Source organism: Furipterus horrens, unplaced genomic scaffold (genome assembly GCF_987537825.1).
Source record: "Furipterus horrens unplaced genomic scaffold, mFurHor1.1.pri manual_scaffold_1, whole genome shotgun sequence".
Taxonomy (NCBI): Eukaryota; Metazoa; Chordata; class Mammalia; order Chiroptera; family Furipteridae; genus Furipterus; species Furipterus horrens.
In genome coordinates this window covers 192,375,024-192,395,339 of record NW_028327171.1, presented here as the reverse complement: position 1 = coordinate 192,395,339, position 20,316 = coordinate 192,375,024, and the positions used below count along the sequence as shown (strand labels likewise).

At 40.6% G+C, this 20,316-nt stretch overlaps 1 protein-coding gene across 1 annotated transcript in view; it reads left to right on the top strand.

The window, feature by feature from the left end:
* RAPH1 (Ras association (RalGDS/AF-6) and pleckstrin homology domains 1) overlaps nt 1–11,202 on the top strand; it is an 85,694-nt gene extending 74,492 nt beyond the window's left edge. The window contains 5 exon segments of the mRNA XM_090282845.1: nt 3,116–3,214; nt 5,063–5,183; nt 6,175–6,317; nt 8,869–9,018; nt 9,021–11,202. Coding sequence (XP_090138971.1) covers nt 3,116–3,214; nt 5,063–5,183; nt 6,175–6,317; nt 8,869–9,018; nt 9,021–10,874 — 2,367 coding nt within the window. The 3' untranslated portion in view covers nt 10,875–11,202.
* The last annotated feature ends 9,114 nt before the right edge of the window (nt 11,203–20,316 follow it).

Sequence of the window (20,316 nt, the reverse complement as noted above, 5' to 3'; positions counted from 1 at the left end):
TCAAGCTGCATGGAAGCCGGACAACCAAGGATTTAAAGAAGCCACATTCATCCAGATGGGTAGGAGGGGCAGAGTTGCAGGATCAGGGCGGAGAGGCGGTGTGACTCAGACAAGTGGTGGTGGTAGAACAGATGGTCCAACATTCACTTGTGGTGGATAACAATCTGGAGGGATATCCTGGGAGGGAGTGAGTGCAGCCCTAGGCCAGACTGCACAGCCTGGGGTTCTAGCACCAGGAAGATAAACCCTGTTTACCTCTGGCTGTAAAACCAGTGGGGGTTGGGGCGGTGGAAAAAACTGTAGGATTTTCATTGCTTAAAGGGCCCACATGGTCTTAGAACTTACAAAAACCCCAGGACAACAACTGGAAGGGCACCAATCACATATAGGAAGTGACTGAAGTATCTGGAAATAAGGCAAGGGTCTGGCAAATCGCCAGAAGACAGGCAGTGGCTTTGTTCCCTCTCTGAGCCCTCTACCACAAACAGAGCCACAAACTGGTGAAGCAGGTGGCCCTGTCCTGGCAATTACCTAAGGCTCTGCCCCACACAATTTACAGGTACCTTTTCTACATAGGCCATACTACTAAGACAGGGAGTAAAAGCGGTCTACCTAATACACAGAAGCAAATACAAGGAGCCTGCCAAATTGAGGAGAATAAGACATAGAGCCCAAATGAAAGAACAGAACAAAACCCCAGAAAAAGAGCTAAAGGAAACGGAGATAGCCAGCCTATCATATGCAGAGTTCAAAACACTGGTGATCAGGATGCTCAGAGAAATGATGGAGTACGGCAAAAAAGTAAAGAAATGAAGGTTACACAAAGTGAAATAAAAAATATACAAGGAACCAACAGTGAAGGGAATGAAACCAGGATTTAAATCAACAATTTGGAAGAAAAGGAAGAAATAAACATTCACCCAGAACAGAAGAAACAAGAATGCAAAAATGAGGAGAGGCTTAGGAATCTCTGGGGCAACTTTAAAAGTACCCATATTTGAATCATAGGGATGCCAGGAGAAGAGGAAGAGAAAGAAATTGAAAACTCATTTGAAAAAATAATAAAAGAAAACTTCCCTAATATGGCAAAAGAAATAGACATTATAAGTCCAGGAAGCATAAAGAGTCTCAAGCAAGTTGGACCCAAAGAGGACCACACCAAGACGCATCATAATTAAAATGCCAGTGGTTACTGACGAAGAGAGAATCTTAAAAGCAGCAAGAGATAAGGAGAGAGTTACCTTCAAAAGAGTTCCCATAAGACTTTTGGCTGATTTCTTAAAAGAAACTTTGCAGGCAAGAGGGGATTGACAAGAAGTTTTCAAAGTGATGAATAGCAAAGACTTACAACCAAGATTACTCTATCCAGCAAAGCTGTCATTTAGAATGAAAGGGCAGATAAAGTGCTTCCCAGACAAGGTAAAACTAAAGGTCATTATAACCAAGCCATTATTACATGAAATGTTAAAGGGACTTATTTAAGGAAAAGAAGATCAAAACTATGAACATTAAAATAACAAAGTCACAACTATTAACTGAATTGAAAAAACAAAAACAAAAGCAAACTAAGCAAACAACCAGAACAGGAACAGAATCATAGATACAGGGATCATTTTGAGGGTTATCAGCTGTAAGGGGAAAGGGGGAGAAGAGGGGAGAAGGTACAGGGATTAAGAAGCATAATTGGTCGGTACAAAATAGATGAGGGTGTTAAGAACAGTACAGGATTGGGAGAAGCCAAAGAACATAACATGCACAACTCACGGACATGAACTAAGGGGGGAGGGGGCCCTTATTAACCTTTCCCACTCTCTTATTAACCTTTTCCACACTTTTATAAACACTACTTATGCTCCTAAACATATTCTACACTCTTAAACCTACGTAACTTTAACAACATATGTATACAGTGCCGCAAAATCTGTGATATAGCGAAAAATCCACTATAAATAATTAAATATAATATTTTTAAAAATCCCGCGATACAGTGAGGCCACGATAAGCAAACCACGATATAGAGAGGGACTACTGTATAGCCATTAAAAAAAAATTTAGAACTAAAAAGAGAAGTAGTAATTAACAATTATTACATCCAAAAACAAGTGTAATTTAGGGTTTTTCTTTCCAGGGACCTAGTGCTTGTGGCCCAGTGGAGTTGAAATACCTTAAGTCCGGCCCTGTTTGGGTCGTTCAGTTGGTTGGAGCATCTTCCCATACGCCAAGAGGTTGCGGGTTTGATTTCTGGTCAGGGCACATACCTAGGATGCAGGTCCAATCCCTGGTCAGGGCATGTATGGGAGGCAGCCAATCAATGTTTCTCTCTCTTTCCCCTTCTCCCCTCTCTCCCTGCTTTCCCCATCCTACCTCCCTCCCTCTCTAAAATCAATAAACATATCCTTGGGTAAGGATTTAAAAAATACCTTAAATCTGTTCTAGCACTTGCATTTTGTATTCAAGGTCAAGCCAATCATCTTCCATCCAATCCTTAACTGAAAAGCACATTGGGTTGTGAAAACTAAATCTGATGAGGCAGTTGAAAAGCTGCTCATTCCCTGGAAGGCCTGTGCTGCGTAGGGGTAGAGGAGCCTGCAGAGCAGAGCTCAGTCCACAGTGAGCACCACTGCAAGGGTGCGAGCGCCCCACCGTGCCCCAGGTGCTACGCTCTGTGCTTGGTCCACCCCACCCAGTTGTTCACCTCTGGAGAAGCACTGAAAGCTTTCCCAAAGACTCTTGGTTGGAGTCTTCTGAACCCCTTTCTGTGGTTTCAAAGTGAAATCAAACGTTATTTTCTTGTTTCATAGTTTTATAGATTAATAATTCTACCTTAGTTACCCCTGTTTCTTTGAAATGTAGAAGGGGTATTTGGGAATTTTCCATATGTGAAGGTAATTTTTAGCTTGGATATCTTGACTAAAATTCAACCTATTTTCTTCTATTTATTTTGTAAATATATTTATGGGCCATTTTATTTGGCCTGTGGCCATATGAGAAGTATAAATTACTGGGCCATTATTCTGATGGCCTGTAACTTGTCAGGATATGTTTAAGCTTTGGTAGAGTTTTTTTTTTTTAGTTCTCCAGTGGGCTTAACTGGACTTCATCTTTAATCTTGCAGCACCCACAGATCCAGAAGAAATCTCAGTACATCAAGTACCTGTGTTGTGATGATGTGAGGACCCTGCACCAGTGGGTCAATGGTATTCGCATTGCCAAGGTAGGTTTTCTTTGGTTTTGATGGCAGAATAATGAGGTATTTAATGATAAGGTTTTGATTATCATGACAGTTATTCTGGTGGTTTTGTGTTCATGACTTTGCCAATGTCTAGTTTTTTCAAGGCCTTATATTTAAAATGTCTTTTTCTTTGGTGGTATGCATAAACTTTGAACCAGTGGTATTTATGGAATAATACTGCTGGTAAAAGTTTGTGTAATAGCAAAGTGATTTATTTTGACTTTGGAGCCCATATTATATGATTCTTACATAGCAGAGTTTGAAAATTAAGTTGCCTTGAGGTAGGAGGAAGGGTGAAAAAACAGAGTACAGGATTTTTAGGGCAGTGAAAATATTCATACTCTATAATGACGGGTACATGTCGTTATTCATTTGTCCACATCCATAGAATATATAACACCAAGAGTGAACCTGAGATAAACTATGGACTTTGAGTGATTATGATGTGTTAATGTAGGTTCATTGATTACAACAAATACTATACCATTCTGGTGGGGAATGTTGGTAGTAGGGAGTCTATGCATGCTTAGAGGCTGGTAGTATATGGGAAACCTCTGGACCTTCCTCTGAATTTTTCTCTGAACCCAAAACTGCTCTATAAAAAGACAAGTCTTAACCCTTTGAATGCCACTGTCGCTGTGAGCAACGCTGACAAATTTCCCCAAAAGTGCCAGTGTCACTCTCAACGACACTTTTTTTGATGGCTGTAAATGTAAATAACAATGGAATAATTCATATTTTATGTTTTGTTCTCTTTTTGTACCTCAGGTTATATATTGATATAACTTTTTCTCATGTTGATCCAAATTTCAAACTTTTACACTTGTTCAAATGCTGACATTAATCCTGTTATAATTTTTACTTAATTTTAAATGGTCCTTTTAATTTCATTTATATTTGCAATAATTGTCGAAACTATGCAGTGTGCATGATAAGGAAGCTTTTGCTAATGGACATTTTCGTTGCTTCACAGTATAGTGTTAGCATTTTGTTTATAAACTTTTTCACTGTTGATATCTATTGATATATCTAGTGTGAATGCCATTTGTATTCAATTTTTTTGTACGTTATGTTTTTTCAAAAATTTACACAGTATTTGGCATACTTCTTGCTTCTTATCCATGTTGCTCTTTGTTTTTTCAAATTATAATAATAGGTTTTATATTATGCCATATGTTATACTTCAAAAGCCATATTGAAGGAAATAATTTTTTTTCTTAATTGTTATAAAGTAATTTTAATGCAATAGATTTTTTGCTAAATTGCATCAAAGAACACTGCTTACAAAATAAGAGTGTATTTAGTATATGTCTTGAAATTTTCAGCAAATTATTATGAATAATAATGTTTTTATAAACATTTTTCATAAACTCTGCATTTCTCAGCAAAATAGCCTGGCATTTCTCACATGAATTTTAGCAATTACGCATGGCACTCAAAGGGTTTAAAAAGAATATTTTAAAGGACATCTTAAAGATGATATTTATAAATATATTATAAAGAAATATTTATAATATTTATAATAAGAACTGGAAATGAAATTTATTATAGCTATAAAATCAAAGTTGCTTGAGGAATAACTGAAAAAAAGAATCTTTATATTGATAATGAACACAATCAAGTGTTAACTTCTTGCTGCCTTTGTGAAAAATGAAAAATAAGAGTAGATTATAATTTACTGGTATTAAAAGAACTTTTGAAGGATTATGGGTATTAATTTTAATACAAACTATGAATCAGTAAACAGAAATGTATCCCCCTTCCCTACCTCATCCATCTGTGCCATGCCCTGTAAAGTTCAGATGTCGTCCTTTACTGCCCTCTGTTTAGTATGGGAAGCAGCTCTACATGAACTATCAAGAAGCCTTGAAGAGGACAGAGTCTGCTTATGACTGGACTTCCTTATCCAGCTCCAGCATTAAATCAGGATCCAGTTCTTCCAGCATCCCAGGTAGTTTGAAATGTCCAAAGCACTGTTGACTAGCAATATGAAGGTATCTCAATAGACTGCTAGTATACCTGGTTACTTCAGCATGATTCTTAAAAACCAGAGCCATACCTAATTTCTAAATTAAATAGGTATATGAGGTTGTTTTGTTTTGTTTTCTTTTGTTGCTAGAGGCCACAGTATCTTGGGCAATCTAATAATATCTACCTCTCACAGAGTGATTGGATAGGACTAGCTTTAATATTTGAGTCTCCCACAGATGTCAGGAATTAAACTAGGCGCTTCTGCATGATTATCTTACCTGACTTGGAGTCCAGTGAAGCAATCTTCCCAGTTCCCTCATTTTGGGTGTCATTCAAATTACACTGTATCCTTAGCCATTCCCTGTTCCCTTGAAGACTTGCCCTCATGCCTTTCCAGGAGGCCAGGCTAACAGTGCAGTGGCCGCCTTGTGGTGCCTATTCCTGAATCCCAAGGAAACACACTTCTCACTTGAGGATCAAATTCTAAGTGTTGTTCATTGCTGGGAAAAGACATAATCATCATATATATATATATATCTAAATTCGTAAGTGATAACTCTCTCAGGTGTCCTAGAGCAGGGATATATAAAAAGATTGAATCTCAATGTAATGAAGATACAATTGAAAAAAAAAATCACTCCTTAAATGATGGTTCATTAATTTTTTTATTTGCTATGAGTTCTTCCAAGACAGATTATCAGGATACCAATAATGTTATATGAATCTTTTTTTGTAATCATCAGTCTCTCATGGTGAACTGTTTTAAAGGATCCAGATTTCCTATTAGCCCCTAAGGTGAGGGAAGTTTCCTAGTGGAAAATATGGGCTATGCTTTATATGAAATCAGTAAAGGTAACTTATTGCTATTCTCTTTACACCTAGTCTTGTGTAAAAGATCTATCTAAACGTTCCTATTCATACTGTCAGAACACTGACTTGTGTAATCCTGTTTTTGAAACTATTTTAAACAGAGTCGCAGTCAAATCACTCTAATCAGTCTGATAGTGGAGTATCTGACACCCAGCCAGCAGGACACGTCCGTTCCCAAAGCATTGTGAGCTCCATTTTCTCTGAAGCCTGGAAACGAGGCACTCAGTTGGAAGAGTCCAGTAAGGTAATTGATAGAAAAAAATCTTTGGTTTTCTGTGGGTTCAGCTTATTGCTCTCTGTTCCTTTATTAAGAGTCTTTCTTAACTCTGTTTCTATATTCTTTCTTTGATTTCTCCTCAGAAATGAATATTGAATGTGCTCTAGTGACCTAAGATCTCAAAAAGCAAACAAACAAACAAAAAACACTGGCAGTTTAACTTTTTCGGTGGCTCAGATTTTTACGAAATAACAATTTTCTTCCTTCCTCCTTAATCAATTTGGATGGAGCAACACCATTTAGTGCCAGTGCCCTAATTTTGTTCCATAGAAGCTGCTAATAATTATTTCTTTATCCGTTATTAATTTAAATTATTCAGACTCATTCCTTTATCTCCTTTTATGCTTTTTGGCATTTCTCTGCACATTGATGAATTTTCTCAAATTATGGTGTATGTGGAAAGTTACATTCAAATTAATACCCTTAAAATTTTGGATCCCTGAGCCTTGCATAGTTCAGTGACACTGAGGATGAGTATAATTGTTGCAAGTCTATTTAGAAAAATGGAGAGGTTCTTTAGACAGTTGAAAAACACCACATCAGACTGCCTCCGGGGTTCCGTGGGCAAAGGTGTGTCGGGCGGCATCCACCCTCTGAGCAGGCAAGAGCCTGCACCATCACTAAGGCTCCCGTGGTGCGTCTGGCCTGACTGTTCTGTCTTTACTCAATAATCATTTTGATTTGTTTTTCTTTTGGTCTCAATCACTTATGCAAGTACATTCATCAGTGTAAGTGGATATTTTGTCACTTTATTCCCTGATTTGCATATCTAGTTAACTTTGGCCCTCAGGAGGGTGGAAGAGGTGTTAGTAACCCAGTGTGGGGTCTCTTGGAAGTAAATATTTGAGAATTGGTTCTAATGACCTAAATTCTCAAAACACTGATAGTTTGCTTAACTCCCTTACCAGAGGTTGAAACTTTAAGAAATAGTTCTCTCCTTTTCCCCACTTAATTTGGGTGGAGCAGGTATCCCTTATCTGGCGCTAATAACTCAGTGTACATAGTAGAGAAGTGGGTTTCCACAATTCAGACATCTGAAGAAAAGTCTTTACCGTACTAAATTTTTCACGGTGTTATCCATGTACATCTTAAATGAAAGGCCAAGGAAAAGAAAGGTTTGGATGCTCTGTGATTAAGCAGAGTGGTCTCATTGCAGTTTCAGAAAGAGCGTGAACCCTGCCATGCAGCAGCGACAGTGTGTTTGAGTCTTGATCCCCATGTGTTTGTTCTGTTACCTCAGTCTCAGGTGCCACATGAGAAGGCCAGCACAGCTAAGGTCTGCACCCCTGCAGCAGCCAGGACAGGGTCAAGTTAAGGTCAGGGGCTGTTCTTTGGAAGCACATTAACGTGGGTGACTCCTGTAACCAAGTCTTGCAGACTAATGCTTTTACTTTGATGTGCAATTTTTAAAGAAACATTCTAGTGCCCTAAGAGCATTAGAATTCAGCCCTGTAATGAGCCATCTAGTTCACTAACCTCAGTTCTCCATGCTAATTAGACGTCATTCATAATTGGAAATGAATAGTTTTATCTTGGATCCTCATAGGATATTCAAAAAGCCTAAAAGATGTACCCAAATTTATTAAGCCAAGGGCTCTTCCTTTACTCTTTTCAAAAGTACTTGAACCACATTCATGCATGAGTAATTCCATGAAATACGTGACCAGATGTGGTGATTTGGGCAGTACCAAGAGGTGCGCAGTGGGCTGGTCAGCAGGTCTTTGGCAAACTCTAGCTCCCCTTTCCTGATACATTTCTTTACTCTAGACTCCCAAAGTTTCCTCTCATTTTCTTTTGGCTTTTTCTGTATGATAGTGCTATGATCTTTTGCTATAATGTTTATGAAGCATTTCTTTAAGCATTTCTTTATGTATTTTCAAGTAAAACAAATGTAAAGAATGCCGCTGTTGACCTGCATTGCTGGACTTCTTTGCATGTTGGATGCCAGTGTCTCACATGAACACGAGTGTGTGTGTTAAGCTCATTCATTCTTGTATGACTGCATGCCTGCTGAACACTCCCACTCTCACGTCAGCTTACTAGCACCAAAAAGCCACCCTCATTCCTCAGAGGCCCTCCGTCAGCACCCCTAGAACCAGTCATGGCATCTGCTTGATGTGGATGACACATGGACTGGAAGGTAAACTCGAGCCACCACACCTCCCCTTGCCGAGTCCGTGTGGCGTCCAGTGCGCAGAGGGCCTCCCGGGGAGGGATCCCATTTGGGACAGCCCGCCACCATTCAGACGGCTTGCGCAACAGGCAGTTAGTTGTTCCTAGATTATTAGCCATCTAGCTATTTGAAAATATTGTTGAATAAACGGATTTCCCCTGTGCCTTTGCTGTCCAGGGAGTCACATGTTAGCCTTCCTGACATTGTCCATCTTTACGATCACCAACTCCTGCATCTTCCATGCATGTCCGAGTCCTTGCTTTTTACTTTTACCCACTCGAAGCTCATCTCTGTAACTGTTTTTGTTGTTTTCTCTCATTCCTCCCCTTTTTATACTCCTTTTAGGCCAGAATGGAGTCTATGAATCGATCCTACGCTTCACTGATGCCCCCTTTGTCCCCACAGCCTAAACTAGTCAACCCCTACACTGCCTCCCAGCCTTCGCCTCCTCTACCGCCCCCACCTCCCCCTCCTCCCCCACCTCCCCCTCCTCCGCCCCCCCCCCTCCCCCTCCTCTGCCCAGCCAGTCTGCACCTTCTGGGGGCTCAGCAGCCACAATGTTTGTCAAGTACAGCACGATAACTAGGCTGCAGAATGCTTCTCAGCATTCAGGACCCCTATTTAAGCCTCCACCGCCCTCAGTGATGCAGCCTCTGCCCATGACCTCACAGCCAGCAAAGCCTCAGATCCCCGTGCCCCCCAATGGAGTTGTGCCCCCACCCCCTCCTCCACCTCCAGCCCCCACCCCTGGCTCAGCTATGGCCCAGCTGAAGCCTGCACCGTGCGCCCAGTCCCTTCCACAGTTCAGCCCCCCACCTCCTCCACTGAAGATTCATCATGTTCAGCATGTCATCCAAGCTGCTCCTCCAGCACCCCCACCACCTCCTCCTGTCCCTCCCCAGGCTCCTCCCAAACCTCTTGTGACCATGCCACCAGCCAGCACCAAGACTGTGCCCCCCGTTGGGACACAGGCTGTGCCCCCCACACCTGTTCCTCCAGTCCCCCCAGCAAAAAAGCAGCCGGCTTTTCCTCACCTCCCACCCTCTCCTGCTGCTCCTCCCGGTCCGGTCCCAGTGCCCCCACCCACGTTACCCAAGCATCAGAGTTTCAGCGTAAAGCTACCTCCCTCTCCGCTGTCGCCGGTGCCCTCGGTGGTGAAGCAGATAGCCAGCCAGTTCCCCCCCTCTCCAGCCCCGCCTCCGGGGGAGCCGCAGCCCTCAAAGCCGGTCCTCGCAAATGCAGCCCCGCAGTCCCCTCCTGCTGTGAAAGCCAAACCCAAGTGGCAGCCCAGCTCCATCCCTGTCCCGTCTCCAGATTTCCCTCCACCCCCTCCTGAAAGCAGCCTGGTGTTCCCTCCTCCTCCTCCTCCTCCACCACCACCACCACCTCCACCAGCGGCCCCGGCCCCGCCGCCACTGTCTGCTACGCCCGCAGCTCCTGCCCCTGACAAAAGTGGGTCTCCAGGCAAAAAGACCAGTAAGACGGGCAGCCCCGGCGCGAAGAAGCCTCCGCCGACCCCACAGCGGAACTCCAGCATCAAGGCCAGCGGTTGTGCGGAGCCCCCGGAGCCGAAGAGGCCGTCCGTGGACAGTCTCGTCAGCAAGTTCGCGTCGCCGGCAGAGCCCTCTGGGTCTCCAATCAAGGAGACGCCAGCACCTCCTGCAGCGCCCCCCAAACCCGGCAAACTGAATCTTTCTGGAGTGAACCTTCCAGTTCTCCAGCAGACGGGTGCGGCCCCCAAAGTCTCGGTCCTGAGTGGGCGTGGCAGGGACTCCGTGGTGGAGTTTCCTTCTCCTCCCTCGGACTCGGACTTCCCGCCCCCTCCGCCCGAAACGGAGCTTCCGCTGCCTCCCGTAGAGATCCCAGCAGCGTTCTTGGGAACCGTCGCTCCCAAAGTGGCGGTTGTCAGTCCTCAGCCACAGCAGTGGTCCAAAACGTCGGTGAAGAAGGCCCCTCCGCCCACACGACCCAAACGGAACGACAGCACCCGCCTCACGCAAGCGGAGGCCCCGGAGCCGCCCGCCACGCCCCCAGTTGTGCCGCAAGTGCCCACCTCTCCCAAGTCCAGCCTTAGTGTCCAGCCTGGGTTCCTGGCTGACCTCAACAGGACCCTGCAGCGGAAGTCCATCACTCGGCACGGCTCGCTGTCCTCCTCCCGCATGGCCAGAGCAGAACCCACAGCCACCATGGATGACATGGCGTTGCCCCCGCCACCCCCTGAACTGCTTTCTGACCAACAGAAAGCTGGTTACGGAGGCAGCCATATATCAGGCTATGCGACACTGCGGAGAGGACCTCCTCCCGCTCCCCCCAAGAGAGACCAGAACACCAAGCTCTCGAGAGACTGGTAGCTACCATAGGACTTCATTTTCATGGTATCTGTAATCAGTTCTACAATCAGCTTACCTGATCATCCCCGAATTCAGGTGTTCAGAGCCTTCTGGTGTGTTATTCAGGTAGTGTCCAGCTGTGTGTACACAAATAGCTATACATTGTGTGTGTATATGTATATATGTATACATATGTGTGTATATATATATAGTTGGGAGTGATTTATTCCTTTCCTAATCTGAACATGGATTTTGTGTATTTTTGGCAGGAGAGGCATGGAAGGGGATGTGTGTCCTGTCCCTTATGAGACCTATTATCTGTCATGTGGGTTGGACCAAAAAAACTTCTTTCTTAAAGAGAAGGTATTTTATAAGTCTCCACGTGCAGCCTGTGTGCATGTTGTGTATTAATATTAAGGAATAGATGTGTCATGTGCTGCTTCTCAAGTTTGAGAAGACAACCTGAATGTTTGGTGTATCTATAGGGCTTTTGTGTTTGTTTTTTCCCCAGTTGGCTGAAGTTCGAGCTGTTTGACAGTTGATTACTATACATAAAGGAGCACTTTAACCAGGAAAGTCTCTCAGCTTCATAGATGGGTAAATAGTGCGGTATGGGGAAATTTCAGACACTGTGTACACAGTTGTGCGTAGGAAGTAAATACGTAGTGTGACTAAACCGTTCTAGTTGCAGTACTGCTGCAGTGACCCACCTGAGTCTAGGATGTGTTCTGTCACAGGTAAACTCTGCCTACAACACGTGGATTATTTAGTACTATAATCTCGGCTAGATCTCTTAATACTGTTGGAATCCTTCCATGGGCTTTGTGAAGCTTCATCAAGCTTGGCTTCATGATCCTTGCTTTGACTTACTGTAAGAGAATACCCAACACACTGTCCCGGAACATTCAGTCCCAGTATGTCTTTGGGTCACCAGTTATCTTCTTACAAGTATGAGCTTTAGGTAGACATTGCTCTTAGGTATCTGTAGACAGTTGCTGTATCAAATATACCCATCCTGTGTCTAATATGGTGCGTCATTATGAAAAACAAAACGCCTTCTGAAATAAATGTCTTTGTGTCTTGCTCTCTAGAAGGTTTGGGTGATTAGAAGAAGGAACAAAATGTCCCCTGTACAAGTATCATTAATTAGGTTGTATATGGACTGTAATGTGTAATACAAATAATTCCTTTAAGTGTGAGACTCATAGAGGGAGGGGGAAAAACAAATGAGGTTTTGGTACTGGAGCACACTAGGATCCTTGCTTTTTTGCAGCCTGGCTGTGGAGATTTGTCCAGATTACCTGGTGTTCTGTGGAAATAGTGTAGTCCAAGTACAGTTAGTGACATATTATGCACATGCAATTTTACATAACATGAAATCATTGCTCTGACACACTAATTCTGTATGCTTCATGCTGCAATTCATGTTTTTCCCCTATTTTCCTTTGTATCTGAAAAAAATGTGATGATAAACTGACCATTAGGAATAGAATGCAATCTCAGAACTGCTCTTAAAAGAAAACTAGCCATCCCAGGAATGATAAGTGAGCACATCTTGTAATGAAAGTCTCTGCCTGTTGTGACTAAGGACTACCAGTGCAGACCGCAGAAATCTTTTGACACTGTTCCACAAGAGAAAAATGTGCCAGTGAAGTGGCGCTGATAGGATGTATGCAGGAATAAGGGAAGGATGTGCAGTGTATACAAGCTATCCATATTAGCCCCTCCAACAAGATGTTGCATCCCAGAGAGAAGTGGCACTTCTCCAGCGCCACATCTGCAGGATATTGTTCAAGGTAGTCATGTGGTTATAGAGCAGTAAGAATATATCATTGTGCATTTTTGTAAAGCCCTGCTTCCTTAAAAGATACTTTTTGGATCTTTTCAGTTCACAAGGTTTGTGTGCATTGTTAGGCTTATGAGGTGGCCTTTAACACATCTGCATTGCTAATTTAAGCATGTGCAGCAATTTGGGTAACATTTGGGTACAGGTTGCCAAGCTCCAGTGTGAATCATGAGTGAAGTAATTTCCGTAGTTTCTGCCTGCAGCTTATATTCTAAGAATCACCCTTATTTTTGAGGTAAAGAGTTATTAAGAATATGAACCCAATGATATATTCATCACTAGGGATTTTATTGTGATGGTCTTTTTTTACATGAAGGTGGACTACTTCAACTTAAAATCATGTACCCTCATTCCTTCACCCATGACTTGAGTCCTAAGATACAGCCTGTTTTTTTCAGTGTGGGCTTTCCTGGGACTTCCTGTGTCAGTCCTGACGACAGCCATCCTGGACTGCTGCTTCCTGAGGGAGCAGACATCCTTGAGAACAACACTAGGAACACCAAGAAGAGAGCTGGGTTAGAGAAAGAACTCTCACTTTTATCCCAGTCCATTGGCTTGTCTGACAACAGGTTGTTTACATTTCTCCAAAGATGGAAAAGGCTGTTAATCAACTTACTCTTATGTGTGAAACTGAAATGTTTTTTTAAAAAGATACTTTAAATTATACTTCCAGTGTTTTAACTCCCTAGTGGGTTTTTATTTTTTTATTTGGATTTTTCTTGGGATGCAGCTTTGTGTTTTTTTTAGTTTTTGAGACTACTCTTGTTATTTTTATAACTGTTCCTTTTGTCTGCTGTGTTCACGGTAGACACCTACCGCCAGATGACACTAGCTCTGTGACTTATTCCACTGCCTTCTGCTCAGCAGCTCTAATTCAGCGTAGCGCCTTCAATTCGAAGAAAATCTGGACAGTTGACTTGGCTGTACTGAAAAGTGAACAGCGTTGACAAACTCATGCTGCTGTTGAGGACAGTGCAGACAGGTGACCCCCTTAACTTGACCCCAGATAATTTCAAAATTGGATCACCCTATGTCTAAAGCTTTGGCACCACCTGTGAAGGTCAGCAACAACTGCATCATGTTTATAGGTATATATATAAATGTTAGGCTATTATTCTCTATTGAAATTTTATCAGCTTAGCTTTTACTACTTGAATAAATACATCTTTTTCCCTTAGCTACTATAATTCTCACTTGGGAAAATATTAAGGTTTTTACATTAAATTTTTAAAATTTAAGACCTTTTAAAATGAGAAAGATTGCTGACTCCTAAAAGTTATAGGACACCATTTTCATCTGAAAATTTCAAAGTAATGTAGACATGGTGTTTTTCCAGTACTCTTAAATAAATCAAGGTGCTCCTGGCCACTGATGGCATATTCTGCTAAGGGCTGTGAACGATCTCAGAAGTCCCCTCTCTATGTAAGTTTACTTGCAACTGAAAACAATGCTGAGTTTATCCAGAAAGTTTAAACAAAGTTAGGGGATTGTGAAATATTCTAGTAGAGTGACAATTCTGAGATCAAGGTTAATAGGAGCTGTGCATCCAATTCAGAGTTTCAGAAGTTGCTATTCTGGGAAAACACAGTTCTGTGTAAAGATATAAATTAGCCTGAAATTTTTTTCAGGCAATGATGTGGATTGGTTTGATTTGACTTTTAGGTCACCAACAGAACCTTCTGTCACCTTTTTTCCTCTGCTAAAAGCCATTTTATGTTACTACAAATACAAGGTAATTTTAAACAAGAAAAATTTCCTAGTTTTATACATTATCAACTTTTTTTAATATACCTGCAGAGCTAACAAATTATGATGTAATCTCACACATTTTATTCAAGTTTAGACCAATTAAACCTAAATGACCCTGACTTGCTTTAAATAAAATAGAATTCTCTTATCAAGTGTATAAACCCAAATTACTATTCCTATCTCTTTACTAAAAACCACTTTAGGTCGCAAGTACTTTGAGTTTTGCTTTATATACACTTTTAGATCATTTGTATAAAGCAGGATATCCCTAATCCTGTAGGAATATATGACTACCTATAAAATTGAGATTTGACCCACAGAGAGATGCAAGTAGAGCAGAATTAAATACCCCACTATCTTTTAAGATTTATTTTCCTTTAAAGATGAAGAGAACATTTCTACACCTTACCAGTCTATCCCTCAAACTAAACAAGTGCTTTGTTACTGTCCCTTTGGAAGGTCTATATGTAAAGGAAATCTGATACTTAACTATAAAATAAACTTGCTAAATAAAAATAAGCAAACAATATGCTTGATAAGAAATGGAAGGAAAAATATCTAAGTGGTTTGTTCTTTGCTTGTTGAAGTAATAAACCATTTTCACAAGAAAACAGTATCTGCTATAAATCCCTAGTGCCTTGAACTCTTGGAGGAAGAGCATAAAAAAACCTTAACAAACTTTGAGGTGCTAATGAAAGAGAAGGAAGGTGAGTATTTCTAGTTTACACAAAAATAGAAAAAGTGACTATCTCACAAGAGATGGCTTCATCTACCTAAATGGGGACTGGCTGCTTTCTACCAAAGACGTTGAGAAGTGAGATGAGTCAGGGTAACAATGAACACTACATAGTTAAAAAATGGTGAAGTTCAGAAGTGAGTATGCTGACCATAGAGGGCTGTTAGTATCAAGCTCATAAATGCTGAAGCCTCAACCTCCTCATAGGCAGAATATACTTGCAGCACTTAAAGGAAAAAAATCTTTGCATTTTGGGAACTGCCCATTGTTTGTTAAATGTATTGTAACCTAATACCAAAAACTGCCATTTTCCATGACTGCCACCCTGTTTATTTTTCCCTCTATTTGTAAATAACCTCTCCTAGAAAATACGCATTAACTGGAATGTTTCAAATGATTTTGCTTAATTTTATTATCAGCCACTAGTGAACTCCTTTTATAGAAATGTACAGGTAAAACAATATCATTAGCTTGTGCTAAATGGTGTAAAAACATTGTTTACTTTTTTTAATGGAAAATTGCACATATTTAACTGGGATTGCTCCCTCTCTTCCCATTTCTTCAAAAAATTGAGTCAGTACTCACACTGACATGTAGGCTGTGGGAGCTTTGCTCTAAATAAGTGAATAGATACAATGTAGGAATATACTTTTTTAAAGCATGAAAAAGAAGGCAAAAGGAACTGCATTATAGAAGATATTATTCAAACGATTATGCACAGCTTGGTAAAGATGAAGTTACAATTTTTCTTTCTGCTTTGTTTCTATTTTCTTCTGCTTAAATAAATGTATGCTCTCATTTCATTATGTGCCTTGCTCCCTGATTGTGCAAACCCTATATATAGAGATAGATATATATGAGAGAGATCTATTCAGTACTACTGATGATGTTTATGTTCTACTGCTGGATTAAGTTATTTTCCAAGTTACTCTTGCCAGTTACTGTCAGTGAACTATTGTAATGGCTTGGGACAGTAGTCATACAGTGTAAATTTGTTTCTCAGTTACAGTACATGTTTTCACTATGTCAGCTTACCCAATCCTTAATAAAAAAAATAATTTCATTTAAACATGGGGATTTTACATGACTGTGGATCGGCACCATTAAGAACCAGGTTTTGCTATTTATGTTGGGGTACCCAGAAGTAGGTGCTGCAGAAGGAACAAACGTGTGAAAGTAATTAAGTGAAACAACTGGAAGTGTTCAGCTGGTTAACCTTTAAGTGAAAAATATACCAACAAACTAGGAAGCTTTATTAGATGTCGTTCTTTAAGCAGAAGTACAACTAGGTACAAACTAGTACCAACTTGTTCAACACTTTGGAATCACAATTGGGTTGGACCACTATGTAAAGGTAAGTATAAAGGTGCATTCTAATGTATTTACAAATCACTATCGTTTACCAAAACTAAGTAGAAGCTCTCCTTTTTATATTAAAAGAATTACATGTATTGGGGAGAAGTGATTAGAAAACTTCACGTTTACTTGCAAATATAGGGATAGAAAATAATTATTTAGAACAGTTGTCTTGAAGAAATTTCACAGATGAAAAATTTTTTAAGGCTCAACATTTTGAATATTTAAGCCTTGCCTTAAGTATTAAAAGGGAGCTACCTGTTCTAGAGCAACAGGGAAGGATTCTCTTTGACACTTAAACTTACCACCTTAGAAAAAGGTTATTTGCATAAATACATTCACAAGACACATATATATATTTTGTGGGATTTTATTTAGGTCAAGGTCTTAGTACACAGCAACAATACCAAATACAATTTCAAAATTAAAAAGTGCTCCCCGACTCATGGAGGTGGTTTAATGGCACACACAAGACATGACTGGCAACAGACTGCTCCCTCAAATTTTCTGGCATGGTTTTTACTCAGAACATCAATCCTCCTGGGAGCTAAAAGTACAACTGTCTAGATCACAAATTGTTTACGTTCTTTTTGTAAACCACTGTGTTGTTAAGGAGGAAGGGTGCACAGACACAAAACATGATAAAAACTGCGTTTTCAGAGAATTCTGAAGTTGCAAAAGATGTTTCCATTTTAATGTGAAAATAAGCTTTTTGGGTTCTGAGTTTGTTTTTTGACAAAAAAAAAAATCTCAAAATACTTAGTAAGGATTATTTATACACAAGGTAGGCCCTGTTGTTTCATTTGTCTATTTTTTTTTTTTAAAGAATTATGAGATAATAAATAGGAACGAAGATCAGCATAAAGTAAATGTAAGGTAATGAGCGCAATGCCCCCATGTAACAGAAGAACTGCTTCATAAGCTCTCTCAAATAAGGCTGTTTGCTGTGCTCCTGCAAGAGCTGAAACAATGTTTTTGTTACACCCACCTAATGGAAAAGAACATTTGTATTGAATGTAGTTTTAGAAGGGTTAAAATGAAGATTTCCCTAATTAAGATTGCACTTAGCATACTCCTTTAAACAACTTTTAATATTCTGGTGGTGTTTATCAAAATAGCATACCTTTTTAAGTATCTTCCTGAAGACATCAAGTAGAAGTTTTAGTTTTTAAAGAAACATACAGCACATTTAATTAAGACAGTTGTAGAAAAAGTACCAAGTGGCACTGAGTCATAAACTTTACCATTATTAATTAGCTGTTACCTGAAATAAAACATCTAATCTCATCAGTAAAGTGAGATTGACTAAAATCTCATCTAGCTCTAAAATTTAGTCTATGATTCTAAGTAAACCCTGTGAGGGAAATCACCTTAACACCACTGAGTTCCTGGCCAAAGTGGCTGGGAAGTGGTTCAGATCTCCATTCCTTCAAGGACTTGGCAGCCACCTGTCATCTCCATCAAATCCTTTTCAACAGGAAAGGTGGCCTTGCTCTCCACTGAGCAGAAAAGACAAAAATGAAAGAAGAGTTCCTAATGGAGAAAGGATCACCTACTAAAAGAAAATGAACACAAAAGGATAAAAGCAAACTACCATCACTTTAATGCCTCTCAAACAGAAAACTCAAGTAAATCATCTTCAATCAGCCTAAGACTGCCAAGGAGCAGCTACATTACAGAAATCACTGTGAAGAGGAGTGAAACATTCTAGTTGGGTAATAAACAGAAGCAGAAAGGGGAAAGAGGGATAAAACCTCTCACCCAGTGAGTTCTACGAACACAGCAAAAGTAGCAGACTGTTGCCAACCCTAAGGCGGCCCTGAGGAAGAAAAAGCCAACAGCCAAAAGATGGAAAACGCTGAACAAAAGATTCCTATTTCAAACAGCAGGCTGGGTGTCTCAGGTCTAGATTTTTGACATGTTGACACTTTCAGATTTACTGCCTTGGCCATAAGGTCAATGACAAGTGTATTTTCATTCATACCAAACAGTAATACCACCACCACCACCCCAAAAAGGAACAACTCTTTAAGTCACTCCTTTTTATTTTTTATTTTTTTAAAGGAAATAGGGAGTGAACAGCAAGTCAAAAAGAAACATTTCAGAAGGAAAAAATTCCTCTCCCATTAGATTCTCTCCTGATAATATGGTTTGCTTAGTTGTCAGCACATTTTAGACACTGATCATCTTCACCACAATATTATGTAGCATGTAAGATTTCTACATTCATTTGGAATTCCTACTGCCCACTTTCATCTATCTGGTTTATAAAAAGATAAATGGGATAACTTACATTAAAACAAGAAATACTACTCTCACAGGCTATTAATAGCATGCAATCTACAAAATATTACATACATTAAAAGTCTCCCTTTACTATAGTCCTGGCCCATCATTACATAGTAAGTATCTTTCCAAGACAATATATAGAACTCAAAACTGTACAAAAATTTAAAGTATGTGGAAAATCCAACATGTATTTTTTTAAAACAAAAATACCACACATTAGTACTAAATATAGAAAAAAGTTAGCTGACCCATGGATCCCCTGCTGCAGGTTTTCAGGACGAAGGACTTCACCAGTGTCTTCCACCTCCCCAGTCCAACGGGCCCAACAGGCAAGCTGACCTCCTGCTGCACCGTTGTCTGCTGTCGGTGTGAGCTGTGGAACTTTTTGTTGGATTTCAAAATACCTCTGCCTTATTAAATCCACTCAGCTTTCTCAGCAAAAGATATTTAAATAAATAATTAGGAAATCTAATTTTAAAAGTTTTTCTAGTTACAGTCCAACACTAAGGAGAGTTTACCCTATCTGAGTATAGGCTAAGTTGGGTCCATAATGAAGCTGAAGGCTCAGAGGACATTCAGGGCCATTACTTTAAAGGAAACAGAATAATGGATGTTGAGGTGACCTAACAAAAGCATGGAGGCAAAGGTCAATTCAAAGCACTGAAGAGAGCTAAAGGCAAAATAGCTGATGTGTGGTGTGTGTGCACGCATGCACATGCGAGCAGCTGATGTGTATGTGTGTGCATGCACATGCAGCTGATATGTGTGGTGTGTGTGCGCACGCACACTGGGAGAGGCCTGCAACTTTACAACCAAGTCTTCATAAGGGAACACTCCATCTGGGTCTCAGTTAAATAAACAGATGAAGTTTTGTGCTCAGATAGATTCACAAGTGGGATATTAACTTCTGCCTACACCTTCTGAATTCCCACAGACACTACTAAACATGTTAATTTTTCAATTAAGTTCCTCTGCACTATCTCAGGTTCAAGGCCTATATGTGAATTACAGTTGACCCTTGAATAACACAGGAGTTAGAGACCTGTGCAACTGAAAATCTATGTGTAACTTTTGACTCCCCAAAACTTTACAGTCAGACCTCTGTACCCATGGGGGGCTGGTTCAGAACCAATACATCCCCTCCCCCGACAGATATCAAAATCCTTGAATGCTCAAGTACCTTATACACAAAGCATAAAACAATGCACACAGTTGATCTTTCACAACTGCAGACTGAAAACACTTTTTATAACTGGTTGAAACTGCAGATGCAAGACCCAGGGGTATGGAGGGACTGTATATTTAATGATAAAAAAAAACTCCACGTGTAAGTGGACCTGTGCAGCAAAACCCGTGTTGTTCAACTGTATATGCAACTATTGCTTCTCCCCTTTGATCCAGCACAGGGAAGTCACCCGGCAAAGCTCTCTTCAGACCATGTCACTGGGACAGCTCTGGGCCTGACCATGAGCTAGTTCAACACCAAG